The 12892-nt window shown below is 40.6% G+C and overlaps 1 protein-coding gene across 7 annotated transcripts in view; it reads right to left on the bottom strand.

Annotated features, from left to right (window-relative positions):
* The window catches only part of NUMB (NUMB endocytic adaptor protein), a 127710-nt gene that overhangs the window by 22736 nt on the left and 92082 nt on the right, over window positions 1-12892 (bottom strand). For 5 of the 7 annotated variants that reach the window (XM_066608349.1, XM_066608355.1, XM_066608352.1 and 2 more), the window contains 2 exons: window positions 11768-11842; window positions 1445-1477 (listed from right to left, as the gene is read on the bottom strand). In XM_066608349.1, the coding sequence (XP_066464446.1) occupies window positions 1445-1477; window positions 11768-11842 (108 nt within the window). The remainder of the gene's footprint in view (window positions 1-1444; window positions 1478-11767; window positions 11843-12892) is intronic. The other 2 variants (XM_066608354.1, XM_066608356.1) reach the window with 1 other exon arrangement.

Genomic DNA, 12892 nt, shown 5'->3' with positions numbered 1-12892 from the left:
GACTGACATTAATTGAATGCGTTTGGCCACTTTAAGAGCTGAAATCTGCCAGTGATTTTTGGTTCCTCAGTATCTGTATGGAGCTTACCCCATTATCTGCATGCTGGGAAGTGAACACCATGTACTGTACTGCATTGTGAGGGAGGGAAAAAAAATGTTTCACTACAGTATATGATCTCACCCAAGCTGTTAGGAATTTTGGAGAAACCTGTCGACTTCTTACAATAACAAGCAGATCAGCGATTACAACTCTGGACTGTGATACAGGCTGTACCAGTGTTCTGTAACTATTTGTATATGTACACTGTGGTTTTCAATGGCTGAAAACAAATTACTTTTTAAAGGGGGGAGAAAAGGATACCTAGATGCCATTTTGACAGTGAACAAAGATCCGTCACCATAGCTGTAGTAAAGTGTCCAGCACTAGAATTCCTGCAGACACACAGTGATCTCATACAGTATAGGCAAAACCTCAGATTGTAGAATTAGATTACCATCTCAATCAGCATGAGCAATATTCATTTGTAATTTTTTTGTGAAGAGATTGATAGGCAGGAGTCTAAGCGGATTTTATTATTTTTTTTCTGATGATCTGGCAGAAAGAGATTACATGCGCCACCATGTAAAGGCGTACTACAACTAGCTAATTTACTGAAGCCATTAATATTTAACAAAGTGATTCATATTCAACAAAATATTACAGTAGGTTTCGAGACTATGGAGCAGAACGTATAGCTTTAAATTAACATGAAATTTCTTCCCAACAGGTCAACCCGTATAATTAAAAGCATCTATCTTGGAAAACTTGAAATTTTAGATGTAAGGGGGTTTTCACAGATCGAAAAGGTCATCACCCCCAAAAAGCACTGCCACTTAAGATGGCAAGCAGCAGAGAATAAAAATTCTCCAATTCTTGGATCACGCTGTCTCAGTTTGCAATTTTGATAAAATTAGTATATTATCCCTGACTCAGCAGTAACTGTTAGATTGCAATTAAGGACAGTTAACCGAGCAAAGAAAACAAAAAGTGCACAGCAGTTTTTATTTGGGACCGAAAGGAAAAAAATATATTTAAAAAAAAACAAACAAACAAACAAAAAAAATAAAAAGACTAAATGCAGATACCTCACAAGAGGCATTGCCCAATAAAAAGTCTACAGGGTCAAATAGGACTCTAAAAGGCACAGGCTGAACACCTTTGCAGCAGTTGAGGTCCTTCAAGAGCAGTTTACAGAGTGAATTAAAACTGGACTTTATTGTTCCGAACCCATCCACCTAGGTCAAGCAATTTAAAAAGAACACATGGAAAAAGGTAATTTGGCCTATACAAGGGTACACTACAGGAATCACAAAGTGAAGGGACAAACTGCTATGTACTGTGACAGTAGTCCTACCAGCGTGTAACTCCTTATAAATTTAACCACAGATGGCATCATTGACTTACTTTTGCAAAGAAGCCTTTGAAGAATTTCCTTTCCTGGAGGAACAGGGGAGGGGACAAGTCGAGCACTATTATTGCTGGAAGCTACAAAACTCTCAAGGTTTTATAATCAACATGCATCAAACAGCACAGCAAGTATTAGTAAGCACTATATAGGAGGAGGAGGAGGAGGAGCAAGCAGGTGACATCATTCCCTACGTCCATGCTTGGGAAACAAAGGGGTTAAAAAAGTTGTCTGGCAAGCTCAAGCTGCCAGAAGTTGAGAGGGAAAAATGACTAATGTCACCCTGTTATTTCCCATGTGACAATGGAAAAACAGTCTCAGAACTCATTCCTTTGCAATTAGCAACTTGGCATTTTGCTATGGATGAACTTGTCTATTTTCTATTTAGCAGAATTTATTAGACCCGTTTCATTGTGCCAGCACAGGCTTATGGCTTTTGTGGTCTAAAGGGGTTTTCCGTGGCTTAAAACTGATGACACATCTTCAGTCATCAGTATTAGATCGGGGGGGGGATGCTGCTCAGGACCCCCATCGATCAGCTATCTGAAGTGGCTGTGGCACTTTTCACTTTGCAGCATATCAGGAACAGTGCATACATTTTATAGCAGCTGTGCCTGGTATTGCAGCTCAGTCCTAATCCATGTGAAACTACTTAGCAGGTCATGAGACTAATGAACGTGACGTCACAGGCCTGAGAAGAGGCTATGCACTTACCCCAGCACCGCAACCTCTTTAATCAGCTGATTGGCAGGAGTCACAAGCAGTGGATCCCCTCCAGATACTTATTGCCTATTTGGAGGATAGGACATCAATATCTTAGTCCTAGAAAACCCCTTTAACATTATAGGACTTCATACAGAATGCTGTATTACATATCTGTGGCATATGGAGCCCGTTAATCAATACTTGAATTGTCAAAGAGCTGGAAATGATGAAAGCCCTTTACAAGTTTGCCAATACAATGAAACAAGTCTGCAGAGGTGCCACTACTATGACCAGAAAAAAGAAATTCATATATATAAAATTTGGCCATGATAGTGCCACGTCTGTAGACTTGTTTCATTGTAGTGTAGTATAATTATATATATATATATATATATATATATATATATATATATATATATATATATATATATATAAAAACTTTTTTCTCTCTCTTTTTCATGTGTCAGATTTACAGATTGTAAATCCAACATTTGCTACAGCATTCACCACAGAAGTCTAAGGCTGCCTGTCCACGGGCGTTGCGGTATCACCACCGCCCGTGAGCAGGAGCCGGCAGACGGATCTCCGCTGTCAGCCTATCTGTCAGATAAGCAAACCACGGAGAATCGTGGCAATTTGCAGTATGCTGCAAATTGCCGCCTGCGAGCGGAAAATCGCTATGATTCTCTGCTCGTGGACCAGGTTGGGGGAAGGGGTGGGGGGGCTTTCCATATGGAAATCTTTCACCGAGTTCCCTGCGGCTGGATTATCGCCACGTGGAGTGCAATGAAAATATGCCTGTGGACAGGCAGCCTAAGGCCGAAACTTCAGTTTGCGCCGCAGAAGTGCAGTTTCATGTGCTACAAATCTGCATTACAATTTGACATAATCAAATGGGACTAATCAGACAAACAGGAGAAGAGTAGCATGCTACTTATTCTCGCATATATTTCTGTACCCTACTGATGCAGATAAATGGATGAAAAATGAAAGATTTGTATCATTTGAATGAGTTTGTAGAAACCTCATTCACATTCATGGGATGTAGAAAGTTATTGAATTATGTGAAGCTTGGCAAAGACTCTGTGCCAAAATTCATGTAAAAGCTTTAGGCTGCTCTCACATATGTATTAACAAAATGTCACATTGAAAACCATGGCCTCTTTTTTTAACGCCTCTTACAGCATTTGACGCATCCCATTATTGTGTTGGGTGACAACGTTTGTTAAAAAGTGCTAAAATGCACAAAAATAAAGTAGACCGTGCTTGAAAAATTGCAGCTTTAGAAACGCCGTGTTGGTCTGCAAAGCCTCATTGAAATCAATGGAAGCGGTGTACCATGGTTAGCATAGCGTTTGAAACGCTGCACTAATCGCGGTAGAAAACAGGCCGTGTGAAAGAAGCCTTAATGTGTAATCCCAAACTGCATGATACTCATCCACGAAAAGGTTCCCATACACAACAGACAGAAGTCAGCTGAATTCATTATTTCGGCAAATCATCTAATATGTATGGGGAAGCCACTAAACATCGGCCATGAAGAGTAAGGAAGATCAGGTAAACCGATTCTAATTGCCACAGCAGATAAGACTTCCAGAGGGGCCTGGCAGCCAGAGATTTCCCTCTCACCATTGCACATTTGGCTTGGCATTACGACACGTTTCTTTTCATGGTTATGGGGAAGTTGGGAGACTAATTGTTCGGCCTACAGCTATTTAACCTGTATGGGCACTTTAATGTGCCCCCCTAGTATTTATAGACTGCTGAATTATCAGCTCCACCAAGTTACTGGTTGAAAGGGAAAAAGAAGGCAATTATTTCAGAGCTACACAAGCACACAGTGAAACAAGGCAGCAGAAGGTTGGTCAATCTGGAATATGAGAGGTAGAGTTATGGATTGCCCGTTCATGATCAAATGAGACTTGTTTGCATATCATGTTTGTTTAATTTCTAATAAGACGATACCATGAAAATCAGCAATTTTGGTTGACATTTAAAAGTGTTTTTCAGTACCAAGATATTGACTGCCGATGCTCAGGATAGGTCTTCAGTATTTGATCAGTGGGGGTCCACCATTCCTGACTCCCACCGATCAGCTGATTGAAGAGACAGCGGCGTGGCCAGAAAGATGAATGAACCGGAGGGATGGTGTATCAGCGCAACACTTCAAAGATAAGTTGTGAGGCAGGAAGAAGTATATTAGACTCCTCTTAATCAGAACTAAGAAAACAAGTTGTGGATTGTGGAGTGAGCCACCTTCATCCGTTAATCAGGAATGGATACATAGATCGTTGTGTGGAACATCTATATGTACCCAAAGGACAGTGACAGAAACACCAATAGGAAAAGACATCAATCAGCGGACCATTAGGATGAAGGGGCTTCACCCCGAAATGAGTGTTGTAGCAGGTTTTAATTAAATAAAAGTTGAAATATTATAAAATGTGTATCTTATCTTTGAAATGTTGTGTCACTACACCAGCCCTCTGATTTATTAATCCATCTCGCTCACTGGGTTAAAGAGTTCATCTGGTTGGCAGCACCTCCTATTCTTTTCTACCAACCTAGAAGCCCTGGCCCTGTGCTCACTCCTAGCTCTTGGGCTCTCTGGCATACCTGGGGTTGATTCACCTTTCCTTTATCAGCCGTACTTACATGGCCAGAAAGACTGACCAGGCACAGCCACTAGGAAATACACGGCGCTGTGCCTGGTGCGCAGTGATGCAACAGCGGCACTGCTGCAGCCATTTGTAGTGGGTCTCAAGGTGTGGACTCAATCTAGTATTGATGACCTATCCTCGGGATAGTTCCTCAATCTGCAAGCCCTGAAAGCCCCCTTTAACCCTTTCCAATCCACTGTCTGATGTCTGAAGACATTAGGATTTAAGGCTGTACAGCTCCGATGTTGGAAGACATCCGTCGGGGTTCTCTTACTGTATATTGCCAGCCTCTCTGCTGTTGGAGCCTATCCAACGTGTCACCTCATGCAGTATTGGCTTTAGCCAGCAGATAGCGCCATTGTATAACAGCAGAAAAAGAGTAAGCCCCCTAGGAAAACCAGGATACAAATTGGATTGGAAAGGGTTAAAACCAGTTTCAGAATGGCCAATGTTAATTGCACCCTCAGCATCTGCAAAGCTTGGTCATGTGTACAAGAAAATACTGCAAGGATATTACAAGATCCAGCAGAGGAAGGAGTTCTGTATAATAATGCATCACCATCCATGTAGCACTATAAGTAGAATATTCAGTAGGTCATTACTCTCTCTAGTCATGGAAATATGAAGTGGCTTTTAAAAGGGAAGCTTTCAGGAAGTTTTTAGGACATTAAACGAATAACAGCGCTACATTAGAGAAGTTGCACCGATTCCCACACTGGTCTGGCTATCAATGTTGATAAAGTCATACCTGCGTAATTTAGGTTTTAAAAACTCCTGTGCCATATGTAAATGCAATGGAGCGGTCCAGTAGGTGAGCCGGATGGGCTCCTTTAGGCCCGGGCTCACATGAGCGTAGTGTATAACGCAGCATTACTGATTGTAAGCCGGCCTATCGCTGTATATGGCAGCGTATCTCATGCATGCTCTCATGTGCAATCTGACTTTGTTTTCGTGTCCTGCTCGGTCGCTTAGCGATGTTGCGTAAAAAACCGCTGCAATGTAATTGCGTATGTACAGCATTTATGCTCAGAGAACAATACGTCTCCATTGCTCGTAATACGCAGTAAACTACAACATGCTGTGTTCTTCTTTATGGACGTATTATACACAATGTATATATGCAAGTGAGAATGGATCAATGAAAAGGAATGTACTTTCATTGACTCCATTCAAGGTGTAATAGGCTATTAAATTATGTTTGTGTGAGCCCGGCCTTAGCAGCATTTTTTTTACTAAGTCTGTTTCTTCAGCCTCCCGCGACGCGACTGACATCGCTGGGGTCATCCACGCGCTGCTGATAAGTATCGCGCTGCACTGTGCTGTTGGCTTCCCGCACATGCGCAGATAAGATACTTGACTCTGCCTATAAATGGGATAGCTTATATCTACATGTGCCAAGAGCTGCCGGCGCAGATTTCAGAGTGGTGCATGGATTATCATTAACACACAAGGGGTTGTAGAGGGGGACAGTGTTGAAAGGGTCTGTCCAGCTGCATTTACATATGGCACTGGAGTTTCTAAAACAGAGCATGATGCAAGTATGACCTAATCAAGATTAACAACAAGACCAGATTGGTAATTAGTGAAACCACACTAATGGAGTGCTATTAGTTTAATGTCATAAAAACTGATGGCTGCTTCCCTTTAAGAAAACAATTGCACCATTGTTTTCAGCTGTGTGGTTTGGGAGACATACAATACATCCCATTCATGTTGTTTAGAATGCAGTTTCTCTGCAATCCCTACTATAGGTAAAACCGCAACTGTAAAAAAAATAAAAAATAAAAAAGAAACTTTGATCCGACTGCCCCTCTAAAGTTGATTCAGCTAGCCTTTCCATGTCTGGTAAAGTTGTGGGATAGTATAACCAACACCATAACAACCCATAAGAGAGTACGGGATAAGGGACGTTTAACCAAAGGACTTAAACCTCCTTTATTAAGGAAGTGTCTTTTAATACATTCTTCGTAGACAACTATGTTGGCAGTAATATGCAATTTAAAGCTTAGGCTGGGTTCACATCAGTCTACCGTCTTCCATTTTATATCTGTCTTAAGAATGAAGCAATGGGGGAAAAAAAGAAGGATTTGGAGGTAAAATCCCCATTGACATCAATAGGATTTCAGTTTGCTTCCGCTCCATCTGGTTTCCATTTTATGGCACGGTAAAAGAAAAAAAAATTAAAAAAGCCAAAAAAATTAAAAACCTTCAGGACCTAAAATAGAAACTGAACATTTTTGTTTTATTACATAATGTTTTCTACGGGTGCTAGGGTGAGGGGGAGATGGACCAAAACGGATTCTGATTGTGCCTACATTTATTGGGTCCATTTGATACAAATATCCATATGCAGTTGTATAATAGAGCTACATTTCAAATAAACAAAAAAAAAAAAATGATGCGTTAATCTGAACGGATGTCTAACTGCAGCAAGCAGAAACTACCCAGCTTTTTGGTGGATCTGTTAGCTTCAGTTTGCATCACTTAGAAAAATTACAGATTCATTAATAGCGGGTAAAGAGAGGTTTTTAATAGTTTTATTCCCCCAAAACACATTACATGTACAGCAACATAACAGCCATATACTTACCTCTTTCAGCTCACCATTGTGTCCCTTGCCATTGCTCTGGCTCTTCCCAGTCATGTTATGCTTACAGGCTGTAGCAGTCTGTTTGTGGGACGTCACATGCTGCTGCAGCCAATGACAGAGCTCAATCACAAAGCTCTGTCATTGGCTGCAGCAGCCTGTGATGTCCCATACACAGGCTAACTGCAGCCGGTAAGCAAACACCAGGCACGAAGACTGAGCAATAGTGCAGGAGATGCAGGGAGCTAGGAGGGTGGAGTATATGTCTGTCTGTCATGTTGCTGCACAGGGAACATGTTATTGGGGAATAGAAAAACATCAGACAAACTTTTTAATGTGGTGAGGTTAAGAGGAAATGTTACGGTGGACAGGGTCACCTATATTTAGACAACCAGGTTTAGTATCATTACAGGTTGAACTCAAATAGTAATTCCCTAATATAATGCTTGCTGACAGGTAACAGACCAACAGCGTCCCTGTATGTTAGTGGAATAACTTCCTCTGAGCTGTGAGGGGTGTTCACATAACACTAAAGGCTGCATTTGTACTCCATATGTGGTCTGCAATATGGAGCTAATGTAAATCTCATCTATTCACTCACGTATTTTTCACGGCATGTTTTAAAAATACAGCAAGCACCAATTTGCTCCATTTTGCCTCCATATTTGCATTCATTGGTACTATTTTCTATTTTGCCAATATGGCTCCATATTTACCCAGCAGAAAAGAAGACCGATGACCACAAATACAGAAGCATGATGAAATACGGAGGACACATGGTTGCAATGTTATCTGTAACACATTCGTATTAAGGATGTGCAACAGTACACTCGTCTGAAACTGGCCTAAAGTGACTTTCTTAAAATCCTCAAATTTTCTATGTAAAGAAAGCAAATCCTTCTATGAAGCAAGCAACTCTCTAGTCAGCTGGTGTTCAAGTTCAGAGCCAATTTCAGGAAATCACGCTGTGCTCTTTTCAGAGGATTAATTCATTTTCCCGCTTGAATGGCATTAAGCACATCCGCATGTGAAGGGCTCTGAAAGGAGTGGTTACTATATACACTACATGCACAGAGAATAGAATGTATGTCATGAATCAGTATGAGGGGACGACTAATGAGAAAGGACGAGCCTTCTGCTGCCAAGTTCAACAACCCTCCAATTCATCACGCTCCTCCACAAAGTCAGCCCTGCATCTAGCAGACGTTAAGGACATTTCACCACACATTCCTAATTTCAGGGTGACAGTTAATCGTTAATATTACTCCAAGAAGGTATGTGTTAAAGCGAGATTCACTTCCAAACGACTCCAGCAGAGTTAAGAGGAAGCAAGTGCTCATGCAAGGCTGATTATCACAAAAGGAGGAACTACACTTGTTAATTGTTTAATATGTAAAAACACTTTTTATAAGTTAATTATAATTCTTTTTTAAACAGAAAAACCTGCTAAAACAAGAAAATATATTAAACATGTCAAGCATTTACAAGCACAAAACAACATTAAGGAGGAACAGCACATGGTCAGAATTATTGGAACCTGTTAAGGTCATGAGAAACAAGTGTAAGTGATGTATGGAGATCTCACATGTATTATCCAAAGCTCTACATAGACAAGCCATAAACTATATGGGTCAGGAGCACTATCTTTTCGCCTTAGAGAGAACCAAGAAGGTGGGTGAGGAGACTTAAAAGGCCATGCATGCTCCTCTGTGTAATATGCAAATAAGGAAGATGGAACAATATCTCTGCAGTGCCATCTATTGAAAGGCAGCATTTCTACAAGTCAATGTTAGACTCTATACAAGCCTTGTAACAATGACTGGGAATTGAAAGCCAAGACAGAATCCACACACAGGAACGCTGCCTTCCAATAGGTGGCGCTGCAGAGATATTGTTCCATCTCCCTTATTTACATAAACTATATGAAAACGGTCGATCAGATTGCTTAAACTATTGGTTATGGCTGCTACCGAGAGCCACTTTCACTGATAGAACCTCGATAGGGGAAGCTTTAATTAGCCTTTCGGTCAGTAATGTTAAACATTATTACTGTAACATTAAAATAGCTGTTATGCACAAGAACACCATTTGCAACAATGGGAATAGTTTTTAATGCTTCAAATATTTTATGATGCATGTACTTGACCAGGGTAACAAGTGCATTAATTGGATTTGGGTTTATATCATCACTTGGCCATATGTCATAGACTAAAATCATTAGAAAGAACCATATTCAGCAGAATTCATATTGATGAAATCAGACAATATAATGGTATATAGGGGCAGCCAGATAGGCTTTTCTGATATCTGCCATTGGTAGGAGAGAATTTAAACACGTTTCATCCTTTGCTGCCCATGTGATAAGCGGTGGCCAGAGGTGACATCTGTCAACCGCAGCTTTTCAAGTGGAATTGTCCATCCGCTTTAAAACACTGTGAATGCTTTAAAATAATGAAAGTAGTAATGCTCACCTTACCAAATCACTGGTCACGATCACAGCGGTCACAAGGTAGGGACCAAGATGTATAGAGACTGCTGGTGGACCCAGGAAGCAATGAATGGGAGCGGCAGGGGATCGGTAAGGTGAGTATTACTTATTTTATTATTGCATAGCAATCTGAGAGGTTTAAAAAAACTGTGAAGTTTTAATGTTTATCTTTTTTTTTTTAAATAACAACTGCTAAAAGAGTGTATTGTCTGTAATAACCACTTGTAGAGTAAAATAATGAATTCTGCACTATCCCACAGTGTACATTGAGTCATGGGTGACGTAATTCTATAGGGAACAAGTAGTCATCATTATGCAAATACTAAGATCGTGGCATGAAACTTATGACAAATTGACAAGAGTTCACTTTCTATTTATTACTAGTCATCCAGGGTGAACCAGCGGGACAGGAGAAAAAAAATTAATTATATATGAGCAGGCATAAAACGGTATAAAGTGCAGACATTTTTTGCAAGGTTCCTATTTTTTTACACAGCAGAAAATCTATTTTGAAATACGCTTATAGTGCATTCTAAGCACCTTTCAAAGTATATGGAGAAAGCATTCCCTAAGGATATAGGTCACAACATGAAACATGAAAATTCAGAAATGCAGGACTTTAAATACCTTATGGCTTCCCTGGCAGTGGATGGCAGACTATAGTTGTGGTAAATGGTAGTTGGTCTCCAAAGAGATGGTCTATATAGTCTCACATGCATCTGAATGGGGTTATTCCAGCAGCATGCCCACAGGTTTCGCCACAAGCTCCGTTCAGATGAACAGGACAGCGGCACACATTTCAGCAACAAGTCTGCCACATGCTACTCTGTTGCCTGGATAGCCAGGGCAACCTCCAGAAACCCAGATTTTCCCTGGCTACCCTACTTGATCACAAGTGTATTACCACTATTGGGTGATTAGTTAAAGGGATTCTGTCATTCGAAAACAAAAATTCTATCCTCGCTTATTCCTCCTCGTCCATCTTCTTAGCATAACTTCTCCAGTCTTCTGCAGTCCCACCTCCAGCCAAACCGATTGACATGGCCGGCATTCACCTTCCTGCTGGCCAATGTATGCTACGTCACTAACCTAGCAGGGATTGCCGAGCCATTGCTGAGACTGCGCATGCACACTCTCTGCAATAGTATAAACCGCGTGGTGAGACAGCGTGCATGCGCAGTCCCGGAAATAGACTGGCATTCCTTCCTAGGCAGTGAACGTTACGTCACTAGTAACATAACTTACACCAACCTGCAGGAAGAAGAATGAAAAGAATGTACGCTCCATAACCAGGAGAAGAGGAATCCGGCCGGCTGGAAGTGAGGTGACCCGGGGGACTGGAGAAGATGCTTGAAGAAGGCTGACAGGGTAGCGATAGGCTAGTATTGATTTCTTTTTTTTAAATGGCAAAACCCCTTTAAGCAATTCACAAACATTCAACCTATGCTGAGAAGTTTAGGATTGAGAGGTTTCTGCCATCTAAGCTTTTAAATATGTGCTTGGTGTTACAAAATGAAGAGGGTGGGGGGTGGGACCCACCAATCCAACATCAATTTATAAGAAGTATCTCAGATACTTTGTTGGTTCGTGACTTTTGACTCACCCTGTACTACATATACATTGTCCTGTTAAAGGCATTAATCTTTAAAGATCACTTTCCAGTAGTTCTACTGTTTGAGTTTAACTAGTAACCATCATCCTCTGCAAGCACATTGTTGTGAAGTTGCTATTAGGAATTTAGTAGTCAATTTGTACTTCTCAGTTATCGGCACATTTCCCTCCCAAATACTTGTACTTCTCACTACAGAATATACGGACACCATCTAATAGGGTTTTCACACTATTTGGACAGTTACTTGTGCAGAGATACCAGAATACATACGGATTTTAGTCTTTTAACTGCATCTTCACAGATGTGCATGCCCCGAGACTCATCCACCTCCACATGTCCCAGGTACTAAGAGGAAAGAAAGAAGTAAAGCATGAATATACATTTCTGCAAATATCAATTATTGTAATCACATTCAACAGCTTAAAAAGGATTAGGATTCTTCTTCAGGCTTAATGGAATAGATACAAAGATCTATTCCGTTACAAATACACATACATGTGAAAAGGCACAGACCTGGTGTAATAAATTGGCACTTAAAACAGTAACAGAATAGAATCCATAGAGGCGTAAATACTTAATTAGTCCACCAATAAGGGTTGTGAAAGTTTTATGGTCTACAAATTAGCATTAGGGGGTCACCTGGCCTGTGTGTTATCTCTGCTATAGATTTCTCATAATCTCCAGTGATGCATCAAGCCACTTCCAATGTTTATTCTGGCCTTCAGTGTCTCAAAGATGCTTATAAACTTGTACTCCCAAATTCTTGTATGGCGTTGAGATTTGAAGACTTTTTTTTTTTTTTAAACGGTTTTTAATGAATAATCGAGATATACATTCCACATTACATTAGTTATTCAGTCTTTCTTAACCTTTCTGAAGTCCAGGGTCTGGGGCAGTTTATACTTCTGGAACACCTTATGACTGACTATTAAAGGATTTGTACATAGATATAATCTCGATACACATTTTATATTTTTTAAAACTAATCTAAAAACATACAAATCAAACTTAGACCTGTTATGACCTCAAAGATATGCAGCATCTCCCTATTTTCATTTCTCATTAAATATTATATATCCATTTTCAGAGTCTTGTCAATGTATCCATGTACCCGAGACAGGTTTCTAATTCATAAATTGAAGAATTGGTCTAGAATTCTAGAGTGAAGTTTGAGTGAGGTTGTATCCAGTTGTGAATTATACGGGCCTGTGCTGCAAAGTTATAATCTTTTATGTGGGGTAAGTTAAAGGGGTTGTCCCGCGCCGAAACGGGTTTTTTTTTTCTTCAACCCCCCCCCCCGTTCGGCGCGAGACAACCCCGATGCAGGGAGGTAAAGAAAGCTCACCGGAGCGCTTACCTTAATCCCCGCGCTCCGGTGACTTCTCTACTCACCGC

Source organism: Eleutherodactylus coqui, chromosome 6 (assembly GCF_035609145.1).
Source record: "Eleutherodactylus coqui strain aEleCoq1 chromosome 6, aEleCoq1.hap1, whole genome shotgun sequence".
In the NCBI taxonomy this organism is placed as follows: Eukaryota; Metazoa; Chordata; class Amphibia; order Anura; family Eleutherodactylidae; genus Eleutherodactylus; species Eleutherodactylus coqui.
This window is presented reverse-complemented; position numbering and strand designations above follow the sequence as displayed.